The sequence below is a fragment of the Artemia sp. Qi Xiang Cuo genome, chromosome 16 (assembly GCF_049724085.1).
Source record: "Artemia sp. Qi Xiang Cuo chromosome 16, ASM4972408v1, whole genome shotgun sequence".
NCBI classification, from domain to species: Eukaryota; Metazoa; Arthropoda; class Branchiopoda; order Anostraca; family Artemiidae; genus Artemia; species Artemia sp. Qi Xiang Cuo.
The window spans coordinates 12538715-12561922 of NC_142809.1; the positions used below are offsets into that span (position 1 = coordinate 12538715).

Genomic DNA, 23208 nt, shown 5'->3' on the forward strand with positions numbered 1-23208 from the left:
TTAGATTCTCAAATTTACAGTAGGTAATATCGAAGAACACCATGCCTTTCCATGATGATAAACAACAATTCGAACAGGCATAAATCCTTTTATTAGACAGTGGAAAAAACATACTGGATATTTCCATCACATGTGGAAATAGCGATCACTATACATATGATCGAAATATCCAGGTTTTTTTTTCACCTTCTAATAAAAGGATTAATTCCTATTCGAACTGGTATTTATCGTCAAATTTACAGTTTTAATATAAGATTACCAAATCGAATACACATTTCAAAATTTCCGTCCTTCAATACTCTGCAGTTTATTTTATTTTATTATATTATTTTATTTATTTTTTTTATTATTTATTATAATTTATTATATATTTATTATTTATTTTTTTATTATTATTTTATTATATCCAGACATCTAGTAACAACAACAGAAAAACTGAAAGACTTCTTTAAAAAATCATGTGACTCATACACGTTTCTTTCTATTTCATGACTTAAATTTTCACAGGGGAGAATCAACAAAATAAAATATAGCCTTTCGTCATTTTTACTGGTTTAAAATATCAAACAGGGGTCCAAAAATGACCCAAAACTTTTTGTGCCTTACCAGTCCAAAACTTACGACCTGAAGCCTTCGGGCCAAGAGGAACTTAGAAATTTTACAGGAATAGATAAATAAACCAATAAAAATCTGAGCAAACCCAAAATACAAAATTAAATTTCACCGATCTATATTTAGCTTTAATTTATTTTGTCTTAATTCATTTTATTAATTGAACTTATTTGATGCAAAATTCAACAATAAAATAAAAGCCTCTTACGAACAATCTTTTTCACGTACGTTACATATGCTATCCATGAAAAATATTGATAGGCAAGCTCATCCTAATGAGGCTTTTTTTAACGTGCCCTTATGAAAAAATATATTAAATCATGTTTGAAAGAATTTATTTTAACCTTGGCTCTACCCCAAGAAAAAATTCCCGCCCCTCCCTCCTTACCCGAATCCCTTATTATTAATCTTCAAAAAACAAAAATTACATGAACCCACAGACCCTCTGCACCCTCCTCTGCAGTTTTTTAATATTTGGGTTCTTATCCCCATCCAAGGCTGTACCCAGCGGGGGGGTTAAGGGGGTTCAAACCCCTCCCGAAATGTTTTTTTGACTCGTAAAACGTAATAAAAATGGATATAAACAAATTTTGTATGGATTTTTTTTAGTTTTTTTTTGTGTCCCCTTGAAGTTATCAAGTATTTTGGGCAATAGGTTGCATAGGTTGCGTCAAGACTGGGCTGGGTAATTGTAGACAGAGAAAAGCCAAGACAGATAGTCCAAGTAATTGAGAGGCAAATGTTTAAATGGCTGGGGCACGGGTAAATGGCAGGAGTATGAATGGCAGGAGTACGGCCTTGTCTCCATCCCTTCTAGTTTGGGAAAATGAAACAATAAAACATAAACTATAGTGAATAAACTATAGTGAAACACTATAGGCAATATTGAGCAATTAACACAAGTCAAGAGAAATATATTATTCAAAGGAGGATTCAGCATTTAATTCCTAATACTTTCTCAAAATGGTTGGATTATAAAAGTTCATTCAGATTGCAGAAAATTTCCATTCTATCGATAATCCAATCAAACCTCAGATCCCGAATGAAAGATTCTTTTCATTAGGTGATTATATAAATAAAAATTTTCATCCGTTATCTAAAACAGACGACAACCAAGTCAGCTGTCGTAATTCAAAAGCCGTTGGGTTCTCGGGACAGGACAGTTCTGGCTACATTATCTGGCTTTCGCTGAAAGTTTCAATTTTTAAGCTAATATATTTTGATAATTTTGCAAACCACTTTTGGCCGGCCAGTTCAAAAAACAAATCAAAGAAAAAAGATCGAGAAAGCAACTTTTTAAGGCCAACAAAACACATGACGAGACAAAGGAATATTTTAGCAGAACTTCCGTTCTTCAGCCGTTCCGTTCGGAACGGAAATTTAGAAAGAACCATGTTCAGATTTCTGAACAAAAATGTGAATGAAACAAAAGAAAAAAACTGATAAAAATAAACAACGCAAAAAAAAAAAATATACAAACTGATAAAAATAAACACAGCTAATAATTCAAATGCATTCTTTCAAATGCATTTATCTAGTATTTGAAAGAATCTTAACCAGTTCAGTCACTTAACTAGTATTGAAGAAGATACTAATTTTGTTAATAGTAGATATTGGTGTTTGGCTTACATTGAAATCAGGTTTTAACTATTGAAATTGTTAATTATGCTAATTCTGATTCTATATGTTGGTTTTTCCGCGTTGTTTGATTTTATAATTCCCCCAATTCTGGTTCTATTTATTTTTTCTATTTGCTTTCTGAGTTTTTTTTTTTTTAATCCAGTTCATCGTTCAGTTTTGTTCAGAAAATCGGAACATGATTCTTCATAATTTTTCTTACAGCCCGAAGAAGGGAAGCGGTTGTCCTCCCAAAATTTTTCTTTTGTTTCGTCCGCATTTTCCTTGGCCTTAAAAAACCCAATCTCACTCTTTTTCTTTAATTTTTTTTTTCGCTAATATATTCTTTAATTTTAAGTTTACATTATCTTCGATTAAGTTTATATTATCGACTAACTTTTTAATTTTTTTTTCAGTTTTTAAGTTAGAAGTTAAACTTTTTTGCCATATTCCGCTGTTTTACATCCTCTTTCTATTTGTATCCACTTTATACAACTAACCCTTCCGAGTTTCCATTTTGAGTTTGCGTATATTTTTCATATTTCTTGTTCGTCTTTATTAAAAGTTATGTTACTTCAAATTTTCCCTGTTCCCTGTTAATTCATAATTGCCCTGTTAATTCAAATTGATTTATGAAAGTTTTAACCTTTGTTTTTGTTCTTTCGAATGGATAAAATACACAAATTCGGCATATTTTGCTTGTTTTGAAATAAAATATATTGTTATTTGTTTATATAAAGTAAATGACCCATCTCGTGTTCAGCATTTAGGCCTTTTTTTATATTTATTTTTCGCTAGTTTTTTAATAAAGGAAACATTTTTATATGTCAAAAACTACTTCAACTGTGGGTAAAAGCAAAACATGAAACATAAGCTTTACATAGTCTACAAGGTTCATGAAAATTTTATAGCTGATAGGCACTTCACAAATAACGAAGCTTCACAGAAAAAAACAGTGATGAACTTCACAAACCCTTCACAGTAAAAAAAAAAAATTCCGCGAAAATATTTGAATACATCAATGTAACCACGTAAAGTTATTTTTTGTCTGAGCTATTTAATTCCAAAATTCCTACATAAAGTCGTCGTAATCACCACCATAGTCTTCATCGTAGTACGTCTAGAAAAAAATAATAAAAAAATTAGAAAATTACTTCGTCGTAGTACGTCTAGAAAAAAATAATAAAAAAATTAGAACATTAGGCATCTAACAAAAATGAATAAAATCAGACACCCTTTACTTAAGACGCCAAGCGACCGTATATTTGCTTAAGAAGATATTTCTAAACATTCTTTTTTCCAAATCTATATAGTGATGAAAAATAAAAGAAGTTAAAAAAATATCGAAAATTTTTTTAGGGAGGAACGAGCCAGCCCCGAATGCTAGTCCCGCTGCATATGTGCTTGAACCATGGCTATTAGACACAACTGATGTGATGTCAAAAAAGAAAAGAATAGAAAGTAACTGGCCTGAGGAGGTTAGGTAGCATTATATTTGCTGAAGACGATATTTTTAAACTTTTTTTTTCAAATTTGTAGCTATCAAAAATTAAAAAAGTATAAAAAATATTGAAAAAATATATTTTAGGGAGCAGCAAGCCACGTCCCGAATGCAATTCCCGCTTTAAATGAGCTTGAACCGTGTCTGTTAGACACAACAGATGTGATATCAAAAAGAAAAGAATAGAAAATAACTGGTCTGAGGAGGTCAGGTAGCATTATATTTGTTGAAGACGATATTTTAACTTTTTTTTTTCAAATTTGTAGTGACAAAAAATTAGAAAATTAAAAAAAATATCGGGCAAAATTTGGGGAGCAGAAGCAAATGCTACTCCCAATGCATATGTGCTCAACCTTGTATTAAACACAACATATGTCAAAAAACGGAAAAATTAGAGAAATGACCGAATTGAAGAGGTCAGGTAACAATAAATTTGCTGTAGACGGTATTTGTAAAACAATTTCTTTCAAATTTGCAGGATTTTGCAGTTATTAAATATTTTTCTTACTTCTACTCTACGAGAACGTAGGTTTTTACTCGGTTGTGTTTCAGAAATTAAATAAAGTTAAACCCTTTGAATACTTAGGCTGAAAACTTGACAATGTATCATTTGCTATCTGCACTAGTTACCGGGACCTAAATCATGGTTTGACTTTAAATAAAGACAAATTTAATACTACTACTGCTAATAACAACTCACCGCAGCACCAAGCCGCCTGAGGCCAACACAGCTACTCACACTCCTCCTCCATCCCAATCTATTCAAAGCCTCCCTTTTTACGCCCGCCCATGAAGATCCCATTTCCTTTAAATCTTTCTTTATGACGTCCTCCCACCCAAGACGAGGACGATCTGCTTTCCGTTTAGCCCTAGACGGTTGGCCGAAAAGAACAATCTTCGGCAATCTGTCATCCATCATCCACACAACGTGCCCTAGCCACCTCAACCTTTCTCTCGTTATAGCCCTAGAGAGCGGTATTGAACCAAATTTTTCGTATAGCCTATTGCTTGAAATACGGTCAGGCAGCCGGGTACCCAGAACAATCCTTCAGCAATTTCTCTAGAAAACATCTAGCAAATCTTCATCTGCTTTTCGAAGCGCCCATGCTTCAGAGCCATATTTGACCACTGTCATCACTGTAGCTTCTAATATTCTAATCTTGGTTTGCAGACTTATCTTCCTATTCTTCCAAACTTTTTTTAACTGTGAAAAAACACCCCGAGTCTTGGCTATTCTACTTTTGACATCTTCACTGCTCCAACCATCTTTACTAATAATACTACCAAGGTAAGTGAAGCTGTCCACCTGATCAATCTCTTCATTACCCAACTTCACCTTTTCATCTTCACTTATTCCTAGCCTTAGTGACTTTGTCTTTAAAACATCAATTTTCAAATCTATTCTAGCACCCTGAACTCGCAAAACCTCTAAAAGTTCATTCATTTTGCTCGCACTTTCATCTAGGATGCTTAAATCATCAGCATAATCTAAGTCCAGGAGACTTTTTCCTCGCCATTTTATTCCATGGTCTCCCATTGCCTTTCCTGTGCTCTAATATAAAATATAACAAAAAAAGTAAAATAAATAAAATAAGAAACATATAAACAAAGTAAAAAGTATAATAAAATATTTTAGTGGAACAGTGGCCATGAGTCTGAGGAGCTTATAGTTAAACAAGTTCCTAATAAACAACCAAATTTTAGATGCAAAGTGACACGGAAAACGCCTGATCCAGCTACAAGTAAGCAAAGTGGCTAATCTGGTCTATCTTGTGGTCGGGGCAAAGTCTTGATTAGTGCTTCACCCCCCCCCCCCAGTCTCCCACATAATTTTCAGGCCAAATTAAAAAAAATCATTTATTGACAAAATTATTTTAAATTTACTAATTAACAAATAATTTGTTTTAATTATTTTCCAGTTTATCATTAAAATTATTTAATTATTTGATGATAATTAATTCTTTTCAATTCTAAATATTTTAATTATTATTTGATTATTTTTAATTTATTTAATTAATAATTAATTGCACTCTCTACTTTAATAAAAATAGAATTTCAAAATGATTATAACCTTAGATTATTTATTTAAAATTTTGTGACACAAAAATTTCTGGGCTCAGGGCAAGCGCCCTCTGTCCCTCCCCTAAAACCCCCTCTGAGTAAGTACTTACGTTATCTTTGTCTAGCTTCAACGTAGCAACTTTTTTCCCCTTTGCTTTCCCCTTTGCCGGTTTTGTCAATTTCAACTTTTCCTCGAAAAATGCTTTTGTGACTAAACTGATCTTCTTCAGAGGGTCAACATCCACTAAAAGAAAAAAGCAAATTATTTAAATACAAAACTCACATAAATCTAACAGAACTCCTCAAGATATTTATCCAATCATATAAGATCAAAGTTAACACTCTCATAGATGCAGACACTACAGGAATCTCACAGAGGGAGACTCAACCGTAAGGCCTTTCTTGCGCATCTCAAAGCTCGCGTTTAATCATATTGGAAAAAGGTTTACTAATTCAATCGACATTAGCAATAAAGTAAATATTAATTTAAACGCCCCCTCCCCCCCCCCCCACCCAAAACAAGAAGAATAATTAACCTGAGTTCTTAAAAAAGAAAATCGCAGTCTTGAACAACAATTAGATTTGACAGCTAATTCACACGGGACTAGAGAACATGTGGCACAGTCAAATGGGTGCCACATTGAAAAATGTGGCACGATTTCCGAAAGTGGTACAATTTAGTTAATTGTTAAGACAAATGAAAAACATAAAAATTTATAATATTTTAAACAAATTTTAAACAGTAAATAAATATTTTAAACAGTATTTTATAAATATTTAAAACAATATATATATATATATATATATATATATATATATATATATATATATATATATATATATATATACACTTATATATATATATATATATTTATAAATATTTAAAACAATATTTTAAACAGTAAATAAAATAATGAAAAGCAAACTAAAAACAAATATGAATATTTCGGCTTCACATCCGGAAGCCTTTTTTAACAGTAAAGAAATATATATTTTTTTTTTTTTTGAGAAACTAGCGTAAGAAAAACATAAAAAAAAAAACAAAGATAATAACACAAAGGCTGCACAAAAGAGAAAGGCGAAAAGAAAACCAGGTTATAAACGCTTATGTCTCAATTAATCTTCTGAATGGTACTATTTTAAATCAAATAGTTTAAAAAGAAATTTTTGAACCAATAGTAGCAGAGCATTTGCTTGACCTTCCAATCTATAGTATACCATTCGACCAAACCAAATAATTGATACTTCTGTTGAATTTCTACGAAGTTTCTGAGGATTCAAAGAAATAAAAAATATTATATGGGGGTATTAGTATTAATAGAGATGAAGGGGAATGTAGATTGAATTCAAATTATAATAACTTAATTAAAAAACAGGTCAAAACCCCAAATTCCTTAAAAAATTACATTTTAGATAATTAGCTCTGAACAAGGGTCAGCCTTGTAAATAAAGATCAGGATGAAATTAATTCTGGAAAGAGTCAAAGTGCTTCTACTAGATTAGCAAATGAAAAAATCAATTCAATTTATAATACGTAATTCTTCAAGACCTACGACCAATTATAATCTATGATTTTCTATATAGTTTATTCTATTTTAATCTTTGGATGCAAATATAGGATTACCTTTGAATTAAAACCATTTAAATTCAAGATTTAAAAATAAATAAATAGCCTGTTAATTTAAAAAAAAAATAACTAGCCTGTTTCATTGCTAGGATCCCATTCAGAAGATAATTTGTGACACATACGTTTACAATAGCAGACATCTTGGTCGTGTACTTTGTTTTTTTCATATTTTATTTTTTCATATTTTATATTTTATTTTATTATCTTTTATTATATTTTATTTTATATAAAATATATTTTATTATTTTTTATTTTATTACATTTTATTTTATTTACTATCTTTTATTTCATATTTTGCTTAGGCTATTTTTATATTTTCGTTGGTAAAGGTTTCCGAATGTGAACTCGAAATACTCGGATTTTATTATTAGTGATTTTTGTTACTGTTTTTGTCTACTATCTTTGTTTTAAATATGATATCCATTTTCTCTATATTTTCATTTGTGGCCTAAGAAATTATTTATTATTTCTTCCAGTTAGAGGTTGACAAAATGTTAAGAAAAATGTCTGATTAACATAACGATGTTAATTAGATATCATTAATTATCGATTTAACTTAAATCGATTTATTGATGTTAGTTAAACATCGTAACATAACGATGTAATCCTTCACTTATTTTATTGTTTAAGCTTCTCAAAGTTTTCTTCTTGGCTGGTGGCTGGGTTACACTGTTTTGTCCTAGGCGACTGGATAGATGAGTAAGGTCAAGCAAGACCTTGTTCAAGTGCTTGTTTATCTCAATTGATAAAGTAGGAAAACAGTAAATCAATCCTAAGAAGGGCTTCTGCCAGATTTGCCTCTCACTCAGTCGGACTATCCATCTCGGGTTTTCTACAATTAGCCATGGATTGATGCCAGCAACTACTTGATTTTGAATTAAAATTGAATTAACTGATTTTTAATTCCATCCGTCAACCAATTAAACAAAAATGAAAAAAAAAACAGCCTAAAAATTTAAAAATAAATAAAATTCAATAAAAGACCAAAAATGATACGAATTAAAATCAAATACCTAACAAACATAAAGTGAGTCATTGGCCAATATCCGCGATTTGCACAAAATCCAAAAAATTCTGAACTGCCATCGGCGAATACTATCTAACAACTGAGAAATGAATTTTTTCTTTTATTTCGCAGTTGTTTGTTAGTATCTGCCGATGGCAGTTCAGAATTTTTTGGATTTTGTGCAAATCGCGGATATTGGCCAATGACTCACTTTATGTTTGTTAGGTATTTGATTTTAATTCGTATCATTTTTGGTCTTTTATTGAATTTTATTTATTTTTTAATTTTTTGGCTGTTTTTTTCATTGGTTTTGTTGACTTTCCGCGTTTGTTTTTTGGTTTTTTCTTCGGCATTTTCCTTGATTATATTATTTTGTTCGCGTTCAAGAAGAGAGGCGGTTATTCTCTCGAAATATACCGAGCTCAAAAGAGCACAATAATTACGCTTATTCATTAAATTATTGCAATTAATTACAAAAAGCTCTGTTTAACGAGGGGAAATTAGCCTTAAATATTAGCCATTAAACCATGGTCAATATAGCCGTAGCTAATATAGCCAAATCAGCCATATCCCATTATATTAGACCCAAGACATTGTTTTCGTATTCAGAGATTCTTTTTCAGAGAATATCCTAAAAAACAATTATCAATTAATTATTTAGAAGCAAATATCTCAAAGAAGTTACAATTGGACCTTCCACCACTGTGATATTTAAAAATGAAAAGCACAGTAGAAATCTACTTGAAGCAAAAACAGCAGGAAAAAGTTACGTTTATTGTGCGTTGTGGCTATTTTTGACCTCGAGGAACGCCATTCCTTGAGCTACTGGCGTTAAACAATTCCCCCATACTTAAAACCGTAAAAATGCCCCCCCCCCATAGAAACCATAGTTTCCAGAGTTTCTAGGAAAAGTTTTATCCACTACACTGTCTCAAGGTAATGTTTAAATATTTGCTTACATAACTAAAATTATAAAATTAGTAAGTTGTAATTGCTGCCGTGTTTAAATCTTAAATGAAACAACCCTTATTAAACTTTGCAATTCTTTTTTGAAGATAAAAAGGCAGATTCCAGGAATATTGTATGGAAATTATAGGAATTTCTTAGAAGGAATTAACGCTCCAGTTTGTACTTGGCCGTATTACCCTTAGACATAAATTTCAGCGTAATTGCTGCTCGGGGCGCCACCTCCTCATGACTACTTACGTGAAGCACACAAATCTCTAATAAGTCCCTCCACAAAGTCATTGTAACCCGGTCGAGATTGCCAGTCTTTGATGTTATTCACTAAGGCATCTTTTGCTAATAAGAATTCTTCTGGATTGGAGGGGTTCAGTGAGTCCAATACGCCACAGGGTGCTACATCATCTAAACCTGTAACATAAATTTATAATAATGTTCTTTTATTTTATCAATCAAATATACATTTTAGACTGTACACCACTAGCTGCTACTTCATTTTAACCTAAAACATCAATTTAAATACGTAGCCTGTTATTTCATCATGCAAATATAAATTTTGCAACGTAAGACAGTATACCGCCCCCAGGGAGACCCGGGAGAGCGGAAATATTTATTGAAGGAATAGGGGGTTTGATAGTTTAAATAAACTTTCTCTCCTTTCTGACTCCCTCCGTTTTTTCCAGAGTCATGGGATAGTTCACAGGAGGAGGAGGATACAAATATGGCCTTATATCCAAAATTATTCACATGAGCTGCTATCGACATTATTTACTACTATTAATACTACTACTAACAACACATGACAGCACCAAGCCACCTTATGCCAACAGAGCTACGGAACCCTCTCCTCTGTCAGAATTTGTTAAAAGTTTCATTCTTAACCCCCCCCCCCCCACACGAGGCTCCAATTTCCTTCAAATCCGCCCTTATGGTCAGTTCCTAAACCATTCGGGAACGACCTTTTTTTCGTTTGGCCCTAGAGGATGACCGAAAAGAACGGCCTTTGGCAGTCTCTCATCCTTCATCTGTAAAGTATGGCCTAGTCGTCATAATATTTTGTTAATTATAGCCCTAGTAAGTGGAATCGAACCACTTTTTTTATGTAACTTATTTTTGTATATATGGTCAGTCAAGCTAGTAACTTAAAGTACAACAAATCCTCTGGAGAAAATTTAACAGATCTTCACCAGCTTTAAAATCATAGGAGAAACGTATATCTCACCAAGGTCTCGACAGTAGCTTCGACTAGCTTAAGAGTTAGGTTTTCCCCATATGTTTCCCCAAAGCTAAGGGTGGTCTTAAAAATTAGAAAAAGGCTCAATTGTTCGCATATTGAAAGTTTAGTGCACTTTTAACAGTCAAAGGGGTAATAATAAGATGACAAACTCCCCGTGTCCCTTTTTCCCTCGGGCACCCTCGTAGCTCCTCATAGTTTTGGGCACTGCATATAATTATAATACAGTATGATCATTCCCTATCTCAACCATTATACAAAGCCAAACCGAGATGCAAGTGTTCCGGAGAACATTTAAACCAAGTATAAACATATGCGATATTAGATTTTTTTCACGGGTAGAAAAGTCAGATTTCTCTTGAATGCAAAACTTGGCTTCACCTTTGTAACACTAAATTTTAAATTAATTTATTCGAATACATATATAAAAATTGGTAATGAGTAGTGCAATGTTATTATTAGATGTTTTTAGAAATTACAAGTAGGCTTCGAAGTCTCGAGTTGGTTTCAAAGGCACTTTGAGAAAGTTTCAGCGAAAATACGCGTTTCAGGGAAATTTACGCTAGACCGCTGATGGCAGATTAAATGGGAGGAGCTGGTTGTACGCGCCGAGGATATAGTAGAAAAAAATCACTAAGCCGTGATCTTACTGTTATATTATTTATATACAGTGGTTTTGAGTCACAAGTTTCCGACATTTAATTAATCGGAGTGGTGGAAATATCCAAAAAGATACACTTTAAGCGAAACACAACAGCCCCAAATTGCAATTGCTCCACTGGTCAAAGATACATTTTTTTTTTTAAATTTCTGGGCCATTAAACTTTCTATAAAGTTTCCTCAAAATGGAGCCCCAAAAGCTTTCTTTTTCCCTAGTTGCTTCGTTCGGAAGGGTTGGTAGTAGAAACTTGGAAGGGACTAATTCGACAAGAAATTGAAAGTTCGGTTTCCTTTTAGTGCGCACCCCCTTCCAAGTCTCAACTACGTAAGGTGGTACCCAGATTCGTGGAAAATTTGATGGAATCTTTGATTGAATCGTGGAAAATCGGAATCTCAACAGCAATAATTTAGATCCAATAAACTAAAAAAACAAAAATTCAACAACCTGATTTCAGATTGTTGCAAATAACACCTCATTTCAACAATATTTAAAATAGCCGAACAAGTAAAGCCAAGGGCGTGTCCAGGATTTTTGTTCGGGGGGATTTTTTTTTCAGGGAGGTTTTACAAAACTTCGAAAAACGCATCAAATATTTGTTTATATGCATTTTTTTTTACGTTTTTACAAGTCGGAAGAAATTAGGGGAGGGGGTTTGTACCCGGTAACTCCCCTGGATACGGCCTTGAATATTGCCTTCGGTCCTACCGTTTTTATTATTGTCTTTAATTTTCCTAGCACGTCAATTTGAACAAGCAATAATCCGACCGATACACCACAAACATGTAAATACTATCGTGCCATTTATAGAATTTAATGTATTTACTTCGGGTACTAGAATTAGTAAGGCATGTTCCCCGCTTTAGCTATCCTAGAATTTGTGTAGATTTCTGTAGTAATTCCGACTTAGATTTCAATAATATATGCAATTTTGTTTTCATAAAGTGATCATTCTTACTACAATAGCAAATTTTTACGAACATCTCCACGACAACATATTTTTTTCCCTATCTCAAATATGACCTTGTAATGGCTGTTTTCCAAGAAAAACGCAATTGTTCAAAAAATTAAAAAGGAAAAAAACGGTCAACTCACTGCTGTCACATTGGGCGATGACACTAAATAAACAAGAAAAAAAAACTGTCGAATGATGTCACAAATGTTGATTATCTGACCAGGATTAAAGTAGACAAACAAGTAAAAACACATCATAACATATAATAATGTCGGCATAAATTCTCATTGTAATTTTCTTTGTAATTAGAAAATTACTAATGATGACTTCATTAGATATGAAGTCATCGTAATCACTGAAGGCTTCTTTTTTTTACAGAGAAAAAGAGAAGCGCAAAGACAGCTTCAACCAAGCAGATTTCCCTCAAAAATTTCCAATTCAGTGGCCACTAAATTACTGAATTGGCCACTGAGTGGCCAATCCACGTTACTTCAGGAAAATCTCTTAACGTGTAGACTCATGCTACTAAATTCAAGGGAATTCCAGGACTTCAAAATTTTCAGTCACACTCAGAGTAGCATACTAAAAGACTACCAATCTCAGGTGACCAGTCCTGACATGTACATATATTAAAAATTTTTCTCTTTTGGTGTAAATATCCGTCTACCATTTTTTTTCCAATGCCCAAATGTTTGTCTACCATGCTATATTCTACTGATCGTCAGCAGTTTCCTACTTCACAACTCAGCCCAGAACTTTCACTTAAGTTGAAAAGTCCTACTGAAGTATCAATTTTCTACATTTTTAAATGGGAGTGGAATTAAAAGGAAATTAATAATTACAAAAAATTATCCATCTATAATAGCAAAACTACATTGAAAGTCACGAATGTATTTATTCTAAGAAACAACTTTTTTCTTTACTAAAATCTAGATAAATACTTTGATTGTTTTTTGTTGTTGTTGTTGCTAATGTTATGACGAATAAAAATATACTGCCGGGAATACATACCGTTTTCAGTAAAGCACAAATAACACTCAAGCGTTTTTGGGGTTTAACCCCCGAAAGTATTTACGATAAATTCGCTTGATTTAAAACTTAAGTTGATTATTAATTTTTGTTCGTTTTAGACTTCACAGAAACATCTGTATTCATTCATAGTAATATCTGTTATTTTGAGTTCTTGTTAATTTTGTTCGTTTTAAGTTTGACTCAACTTATGTTTTTATTATTCCTCTTTTTAGAATAATAAAGAATAAATAAGAATATTCGGAATAAATATTGTTCTTCATTTTTCTTTGGAAAAAAAATTTATTTTCAATTAAACTCAAAATATGCTATATAAGGACCCTCAAATCCCGAAAAATTTGAGGTAAATACTTTTAAGCAATAAAAATAAAATCATGTAAATAACAAGAATCAGGGGCTAGTAGTGACAACCTTCACGTGGTACTCATAAGAGTAATAGAGACATATTACTGTTAATTTCAGTCACCATCCTGCAACTGATCCTCCTACCAAGTGTACACCCATGAGGCAGCTCTAATAACAAACTAAAATAACAAGAATCAGGGGGTAGTAGTGACAGCCTTCTCGTGGTGCCCATAAGAGTATTAGGGACCTACTACTGCTAATTTCAGTCCTCATCCTGCAACTGATCCTCCTACCCAGTGTACACCCATGAGGCAGCTCTAATAAAAAACTAAAATAACAAGAATCAGGGGGTAGTAATGACAGCCTTCTCGTGGTGCTCTTAAGAGTAATAGGGACCTGTTACTGTTAATTCCAGTCACCATCCTGCAACTGATCCTCCTACCCAGTGCATACCCATGAGGCAGCTATTTTGTTGAAGACACAACCAAGATTAGATGGGCTGAAAACCATAATGACTCACACGCGGAAGAGGGAATGGATCAACCTGCAAATACGAAATGTCAACCATGGCCTAAGAAAAGTACCTCTAAAGAGGAACAGAGATGCAAGAAAGAAATTATCTGGTTAGTACTGGCTCTGAGGACCAAGTACTGCTGGTGTAACTAACCTCTCTTAAGAGACGAGTCTTGCATGCTCAAGTCAGTCCAGAGCTGGCGAGCAGGGCCCTTGGGATGGGGAAAAACAGTGGAGGACATCTTCACACTACAAAGGACGGCTCTTCTGCAAAGGGGAGAAAAAAGGTTGGCAAGTCTTATCTCAAAACACCACATTCAAGGTGCACCAATAGGTCAGCACCTACTGGTGCTACACCTTTTTTGTGGATACAATGGGTCTTTTTGGCCCTGAGCTTGGACTTTCTCCTCCTCCCGAATAACGTAATTTTGTCTTATTTTACTCCTCATTACTCCTCATTACAGCTCCTTATTTACTCCTCATTAAAAAATGGAGTATAAACCAAGAACGTTCCAAGTCTGTAACGTTCTCATTCCACGTTAAACTTCTATGTGTTCTCAAAAATTTTAGCTTTACGTGCTATTTGCAGAAATTAGCTAGTTATGTAAGTGATAGTTTAGTGAGTACTGTACTTTCATCAGGCTCTATCCAGTTTCTGAGACTGTTAGAAGCACATTCTAGTTTTTCAGAAAAATAACAAGAAAACTAAAATGCAATAATAAATATAAGGAAGAAAAATCAAAAGAAACAAACCGAATGTTTCCCTAGCCATAAGTAAATCTGATTCTTCCTGCAATTTTTGCTTCCTAAGCTTCTCTGCAAGGCGTTCTTCAGGCGTTAAATCTAAATCTTCTTCTTCCTCATCACCGTTCTGAAGGCGCCTGGATTCCTCATGATACTTCTTTTGCTGAAAATTATCTAGGGTAAATTATTGCTTATCAGACAACAATGACAAAATGAAAAGCTATTGTGATGAAAAAAAATGGGGTAAAACCAGAGAGTGAAAAATGGAAAGGTAAATACGCAGATTATTCGGTCGAGACCTCCACTCGACCGTCCTCAGCGTACAAAAGTAAATAAAGAATAAAAAAAATATTTGGATTAAGCCCCCAAGGACGAAATAATAAAAGACAAAAAAACAAAACGAATTGCTATTCAAACCTGGGAAGTCATTTTGTGTAAAGTTTTTTTGAACGCTAATCGCTTACCAGGTATGGTAAGCGGCATTACCAGAAATCAGTTCCGAAATACAAGTTGGTGGATAAAGATTATACACAGGACCGGAATTTATAGATAGGGTCAAGTTTCACCTGTAATTCTATTAAGAACAACTTTATTATGTATTTGTTTCTTAATTCCCAGTCCCTCCCTCAAAACCTGCGTGAGACCTTTAACAGGGAAAATAATGGAAATGTTATCAAATAAAATACTGATATAGTGACTTTAATATTTTACTAAAATTATATAACAAGTCAAAGAAAACGGAAAGGATTTACAAACCCCTCAAGTATATAGTTCAAAGACGTACGTAGGAGAGAGAGAGAGGGGGGGAGGGCTATGTTTCCCCTAGTTTTCGGGGCATATATTATCCAAATTGTACAATAAGTTGGTATTATTAGGCCACGGCCTAATTCTGAGCTCTTAGGCCTAAATTCATTAAAATTGGTTCAATTTTCTTGCCGTATATCTTTTGTTGCAGAAATTCCACAAGAACGTACTGCCGCACTGTCAGTGTTTGAAACTTCAAAAAGGTTTGACTTTTTTCCACTGCGTCATCCCGGCCCGCCGCCAAGTGGAGAATACGGGTGAGTAATTATTTTCTAATTTGAATGGTGGTGGCTGTGGTGGAACTCGCGATAGGTTGAGTGAGTTGGAAGGGATACCCTTGAATTTATAACAGATTCTTTCATGCATTGATAGAGAGGATGAAAACACTTATGATTATTTTATTAATAATTTACCCACGAACAAATACCTTTCTCCTGGAATGATTATGAGTAAACCAACAAAGAAGTGTCTGAGAACAGCTTTTTTAAATTGTTGTGGACTTATGAGTAGTATATTTCACTATTGCTTCCTTATTTATATATATATATATTATATATATTATATATATATTATATATATTATATGTACCATATATTGATAAGATTGATGTTTTTGGTGCATGTTAAACATTTTTAAATGAGTCATCTTCTGAGCTAGCTCATATAAATGGGTATAAGTTGTTATTTAAAAATAGAATAGGTAGACAGAGAGGAGGGTTGGCTTTTTTTGTAAATGATAGTATACCCGTAAGAGAAGTGAATGATTATGATTACCTTTATGAAGACATGTCATTTGAATTTTTTGCTATTGAGCTAGATTAAGTCCTTCGAAAGTGTTATGTTGCGCCCTATATAGGCCGCCAAGTTCGGCTGCTAAACAATTTGTAGAAAAAATCGATGAACTTAGCTGATGGCCCAAAGAAAATGTAAGTTAATGATGTTGGGTGACTTTAATATTGATATTAGTTATGTACATAGGGATATGAATTCAAAGTTTTCGAATAATGTTGCCGTTGACTTTGTAACGATTTTTATGTCCGCGGGTTTGCTTCCAACATGCCGGATCCCGACAAGAATCACGGAGTCATCAGCGTCACTAATTGACAATATTTTCACAAATTTCGAGACACTGGGTTGTAACGTTATAGTTGAAAATACTTCTGACCATTTTATGATCCTGAGCGACCTTCAAACGGGTCTCCCCCTAAACCCTTTTCTTTGGGGTCAAGAAGACTGGAAGCTACTTCGATTGATAAACTGAAAAGTTTACTGTCCCAAGTCGACCGGTCTCCCTGCTTAGAATGTGACGTCGTTGACAAAGCTACTGAGTACTTCATCGAACAGTTCGAAATAAAACTTAATAAGGCATATCCTTTATCAAGCCGGCAAGCTAGGCGTTATATTAAACCAAAAAAACCATAAATTACAGCTGTTCTGTCCTCTATCCATACCAAAAATAACCTCTTCAGGAAATTCATGGCAGATCCTACACATGAAAATCAGGCCAAATTTCGGCAGTACAGAAATTGTCTGACAAAGTTACTGCGACAAGCGAAGCAGTCGTACTATCTTCGTGAATTTCAAAATGCTGAAGGGTCCCCAAAAATGAATTGCTTGATTTTTAACGAATAGCTTGGAAAAAAGAAAAAGAAAAGCCTTCCGGAAGAGATATTACCACCAAAAGACAAGAATATTGTTAAAGGAAAGCGAAATGTTGTCGGTGTCCTAAATGAGCACTTCGCAAATATTGGTCACGTAACATCGCTTGAGGCACCAACTCGAAGCTTACCCACTTCAGCATATTTTACTTCCATGCCGCCTCCATCGGATTGCTCTCTTTTCCTAACGCCGGTGTCAGCGGAGGAATTACTGCAGGTTATATACCAACTGGAGAATGGGTCATCGGAAGGTACGGATGGCTCGTCGACAAGCCTATTAAAACGGATAATGCCTGATGTTACAGAATTTTTGGTTCATATCATCAACTTATGTTTTTCAAGTGGACGTTTCCCATCTTGCTTAAAGTCTGCACGTGTTTTAACCCTGCATAAGGGTGATGACAAGAAAGATCCAACAAACTACAGGCTAATCTCGATCCTATCTTCATTCGCAAAAGTAATTGAACAATGTCTTTACAACCGCATAGTGAAGTTTTTTGATAAGAGGGGAGGTTTTAATGACCTTCAGTTTGGCTTTAGAAAGGGTCATAGCCCTGAACATGCGATTCTGACACTCACACAGTTTATACACGACACTTTGGATAAAAAATAAATTCTGGCTACTATATTTATAGATATAAAAAAAGCGTTCGATACTATTTATCATGCAACTTTGCTTCGTAAACTGAAAAATTATGATATACGCGGACGAGCAAATTTTCTGATTGAATCATATTTAACTGGGCGCAGTCAGTTTTCGGATGGCGGAAATGGTCATACATCTCATGAGATATACATCTCAACCTCTTCACTACTTGGTATCACTGGTCAAGTCGGCGTTCCTCAAGGGTCCATACTTGGACCTCTACTCTTTCTTATTTATGTAAACGACATCAACAGGGCACTGGAAGATCTCGGGCTAAATGTCCTATTCGCTGATGATGCGGCCTGCACAGTGTGCGATGCTGATGAAATGTCGCTTAAGAAGAATATGTTGGAAGCTTTCGAGAGGATAGAAACTTGGTTTAGTGCAAATAAATTATCTGTTAATATGTCAAAAACCAAGTTTATGATTTTCTGTTGTACTGACCATTCATTACCTGAACTTTGTAGAATATCCATTGATGAAGATATTTATTTAGAGTGTGTATCTACTATGAGATATTTAGGCGTTCTATCTGATCAAAATACAAGTCGGAAAAAATACATTGCTAAATTGCGGATCAATTTTAGAAGGACTGATGGAATATTGCAGCAAGTTAAATTTATTCTACCTTTTCATGCAATGAGATCGGTATATTTTGCCCTTGTCCATTCTTATCTGAGTTATTGTCCCCTGATTTTTCTGAATACATTTAAAACTCATATAAAACCTCTTCAAAGCCAGCAAAATAAAGCAATGTGTATCTCAAAAGTTTTCATCCCTTCCCCATTATCCCTACCCTCAAAATCACCGATCAAATGTGTATATTCTTTCCTTAATATATTACCCGTGGAATTATTATTTTCTTTTCAAGGATTGATGGTTTGTGTTAAGTAATTTGCTAAAATTCTACCGAAAATTGTTATGCTATGGATCTATTTAACCAATGTGAGCATGATTATGGAACGAGGGGATCTTCTAAGTATGTTAACCCCGAGCGCGTATGGAACGAGGGGATCTTCTAAGTCTGTTAACCCCGAGCGCGTATGGAACGAGGGGATCTTCTAAGTATGTTAACCCCGAGCGCGTATGGAACGAGGGGATCTTCTAAGTATGTTAACCCCGAGCGCGCACTGAGAGGTCGAAGTTCTCACTCAGGCACTGCATGAACAAACCTTGGACTGTGCATGGTTCGGGTCTTAATATTGGTCTTTCTATTGGTACACTGCGGAGGCATTTAAAAACTCTTTTACTAACCCTTTGATCATTTTAATTTAATTTTCTTTTTTTAATTCAGTTATGGTCTTCCCGCTGGCACATTCTCTTGGTAGGGTTTCCCCATGGCTTCACTTCACTATTTTTGGTGTTTTGTTTTAGTTTGTTCTCCATTTGGCTGCTGGCTTGGGGTGATGCTTGGTAAGTCATACATTTTTCTTTCTTTTTTATTTATTTTCAAAAGAGTGTGATTATGTATAAATACAGTTATATATTACGTTTTTTGTTGTTATTGGTTGCCTGGTAATACGATCTAGACTCTCAGCCGGGGCATACCCATATTGTAGTTGTTTTTAGTTTGTAAATCAAAGAACCTGAACCTGAAAGGAAGGAAGCAACCGCGTGCGTGCGCACGCGGTTTTTACATTTAATATCCACTTTTTCACTTTAACATTTAATATCCACTATAATTGCGCAGTTTTTACATATGATAAATAGAAAAGAATAAAATCACTGTTTAATTTGTAAATTCTATACAACACATTTGTCACCCGCTTCAGACTATTTGTAGCACAATGTAGCACAATGTTGCACAATGTTGCAGACATAAATACTTGTCAGTAAATTTACAGACAATTTATTGTAAATTTTTACTTGATTTTCCACTTTGTTTTTGTAACACTGAATTAGTTTCGAGATATAAATTAAAGAGCCGTTGGAATTGGCTTACGATTAGAATAAATGATTTTTGACGCTAGTCTGAAAATAAACAATATGCATAAATTTTTCCCCTTTTACCTAGAATTTAAGTAATGGTTGATATTTTAATTATTTTGTTGTTTCTCGCATGCTTTACATTAAGCCTATGCATATCGTTGCTTTGTTTTGTGCCTTGATTGTTTTGCAATTTTGTTTATTTGTTTAATTTACTCCTCGATTTTGGGTCAAAAATTGTTTTTCTCTCACCAGCTTGAAGCTTTCACGGTAAGTGCTAGACGAAGAGGACCTCAATGAGGCCAAAAAATGTCGGAAGAAAAATTGGCTTTTATCAAGTATCAGCACCAAAATTTTCTTTTTTTTCTTTTTTTGGGACACACTTCAAAATTACAGGACATGTAGACAGGGCGAAGGGAACTTCAATGAAGAGGAAAATTATATATATATATAAATCTAGTTGTATTGATTCAAAAAAAAAAACAAAAAAACTGCACTATAATGCACATAATTATCAGTTTTTCTTTTGGGCCCGAAATTATTTTTCTCTCATCAGCTCGAAACTTTCACGGTATGTGCTGAAAGAAGGGGGACTTAATGAGGCCAAAAAATGTCGGAAGAAAAATTGGCTTTATCAATTACCAGCACCAAAATTTGATTTTTTTTTTTTGTCTTTTTTTAGACACACTTGAAAATTACAGGACATGTAGACAGGGCGAAGGGAACTTCAATGAAGGGAAAATATATAAAGAAAAAATCTAGTTGTATTGATTCAACGACAACAACAAAAAATTCCATAATGCATTATAATGCACATAAATTATTTCTTTTTGGCATTTTCAGTAAAAATAGAAAAAATAACAAAACTGCAAATGCTAATTTATGAAAATGTGAACGCAAAAACGAACTCTCAAGAGGGTTTGAACCCCCCCCCCCCCGAAATAAATTGTAAATTGGTAAATTGGTAATAAAATGCAGGTAAAAAGACGATTTCTTCTAAAAAGCTAAAAAATATTTCCCTAACTCGTCAAGTAGTCTTAAAATGCAGGTGAAAGAACCCTTACCTCCCCCCCCCCCAACCGCACATACACAACCAAAAATTCGTTGGATAAAGAAATTATCATCAAAAGCAAACTGATATTTGCCACCAGGCACAATCATCACCAGGCCAGGCCTGGTGATGCCAGGCACACCAGGCCTCACCAGGCCAGGCACACCAGGCCTAGAGTCAATGAATACCTTGAGGTTAACTAATTATACTTAGCTATCTTTAAAATAATGTAACTATCTTTAAAAGATTAACTATCTTTAAAATGATTTATTATTAAAAACAAGACAAGGACATATGCATGGGTCAGAGTCAACTAGTTTAGGGCCAACATAAAAAAGTACCTATGATTAACCAGACATTCAATTTTTCCTAGAGGGATTCTTTGGTCAAATCTAAGAGAGGGAGACTATCCCCCTAGGGTCCACAAGCTGTAAAATTCTGCCCTTGCTTAGGGAGATAAAATAATTCAAACATAATGATGACAATTAATTTAGATACTGGCCATTTAACTCAATAGAAATAAGAAAAGAAAACCTCTTTTTCTGCAATTCTCTGTTCCAGCTTTTTCTTTTTGCTGATTTTAGTTTCAGGTATTTTCGGTTCAGCTGGCTTCTCTTCAACTTCTTCATCTTCCCAAGAATCCTAAAATAATAAATTTATAATTAGTGAAGTTAAATAAAAGGACAATTGTAATCAATATCTTCACATGGAAAAAAGCAAAAAAAAGAAAGGGTGAAACATAGGAAAACTAAAGAATTTATCTAAATAAGTGAAAACAAGATAGCATAACAAAATGGTGACATTAATCATGAGTAATTAATGATTAATGACTTTTTTGAACCCTTAATGGGGCTCAAAACAGCCCATAGTAACTAAAAGTTTAAAAATGTATATCCAAAACAAAACTAGATTAAAAAAAAATGCCAGCTGTAGCTGATCCAGGATTGTTAATTATTGTTTATATTAGTTTTAATAGTAAAATGTAATTTGAAAACCAATTCTGCAGGAATTTTTTAAAACAGCCTGAAACCCATCAAGAAAGGCATCAGAGCCAAACAAGAAGTATGCCATTGGAATCATCATTGTCGAACACCCTAATGCAATGAGTATATTAAATATTCAATAGCTCCTTAGCCCTTTTAAACAAGTCAATAGCTCCTTAGCTCTTTTAAACAAGTCAATAGCTCCTTAGCCCTTTTAAACAAGTCAATAGCTCCTTAGCCCTTTTAAACAAGTCAATAGCTCCTTAGTCTTTAAAACATAAGATTTACATCTGATATAAATAACAAAGGAAGCTTTTGTAAAACAGAGCATTAATATTCCAATAGAGACAAAACACTGGACAGATTGTGGTAAAGCCGTACCCAGGTTTTTTTTTTTGGGGGGGGGGGGGTTACTAAAAAAAAATCGGGAGGGGGGGGAGTTTACGCAAAAAAAAACTCAAGAAACGCATAAAAATTCGTTTATATCCATTTTTGTTACGCTTTTACATGTCAGAAAAACATTTCGGGGGGAAGGTTCAAACCCCCTAACTCCCCCCTGGGTACGGCCTTGGATTGTGGTAAACAAGGACGTCACAGCTAGAGAAATTTGGGGTTTTTGAGTAAAATATAAATAAAGCCAAACAGAGCTTTCTTAACATTTGTAGCTCTTAGCTGTAGCACTTGCTAATCATACATAACTTTTATTGGATTTTGTACAGACCAGATTGTTTTGAGCATATGCGTTATTTAATAACGACTTATTATATCATAAATTGACTTATTTAATTGTTTTTATTTAATTGACGTAATAAAATAAATTAAATATTTATTTTGTTTAATTGACGTTATTTAATAAATTGACTTATTTAATTTTTTTATTTGATTGACGTTAATTTAATTGACGTAATAAAATAAATTAAATATTTATTTTATTTAATTGACGTTATTTAATAAATTGACTTATTTAATTTTTTTATTTAATTGACGTTAATATTAATTGACGTTAATTTAATTTAATTGACGAAATAAAATAAATTAAATATTTATTTTATTTAATTGACGTTATTTAATAAATTGACTTATTTAATTTTTTTATTTAATTGACGTTAATATTAATTGACGTTAATTTAATTTAATTGACATAATAAAATAAATTAAATATTTATTTTATTTAATTGACGTTATTTAATAAATTGACTTATTACTTGATAAAAGTAAATAAATTGTGAATGTTGTTTGTCTGTAAATCCTTGAATGAGTCATATTTTCGTTTGTA

The 23208-nt window shown here is 33.5% G+C and overlaps 1 protein-coding gene across 1 annotated transcript in view; it reads right to left on the bottom strand.

The window, feature by feature from the left end:
- Positions 1-1484: 1484 nt before the first annotated feature.
- eIF3j (eukaryotic translation initiation factor 3 subunit j) overlaps positions 1485-23208 on the bottom strand; it is a 33146-nt gene continuing 11422 nt past the window's right edge. The window contains exons 3-7 of the mRNA XM_089102137.1: positions 21484-21591; positions 14875-15028; positions 9631-9798; positions 5902-6035; positions 1485-3349 (exon numbers count right to left, since the gene is read on the bottom strand). Of these exons, the coding sequence (XP_088958263.1) occupies positions 3302-3349; positions 5902-6035; positions 9631-9798; positions 14875-15028; positions 21484-21591 (612 nt within the window). The 3' untranslated portion in view covers positions 1485-3301. The remainder of the gene's footprint in view (positions 3350-5901; positions 6036-9630; positions 9799-14874; positions 15029-21483; positions 21592-23208) is intronic.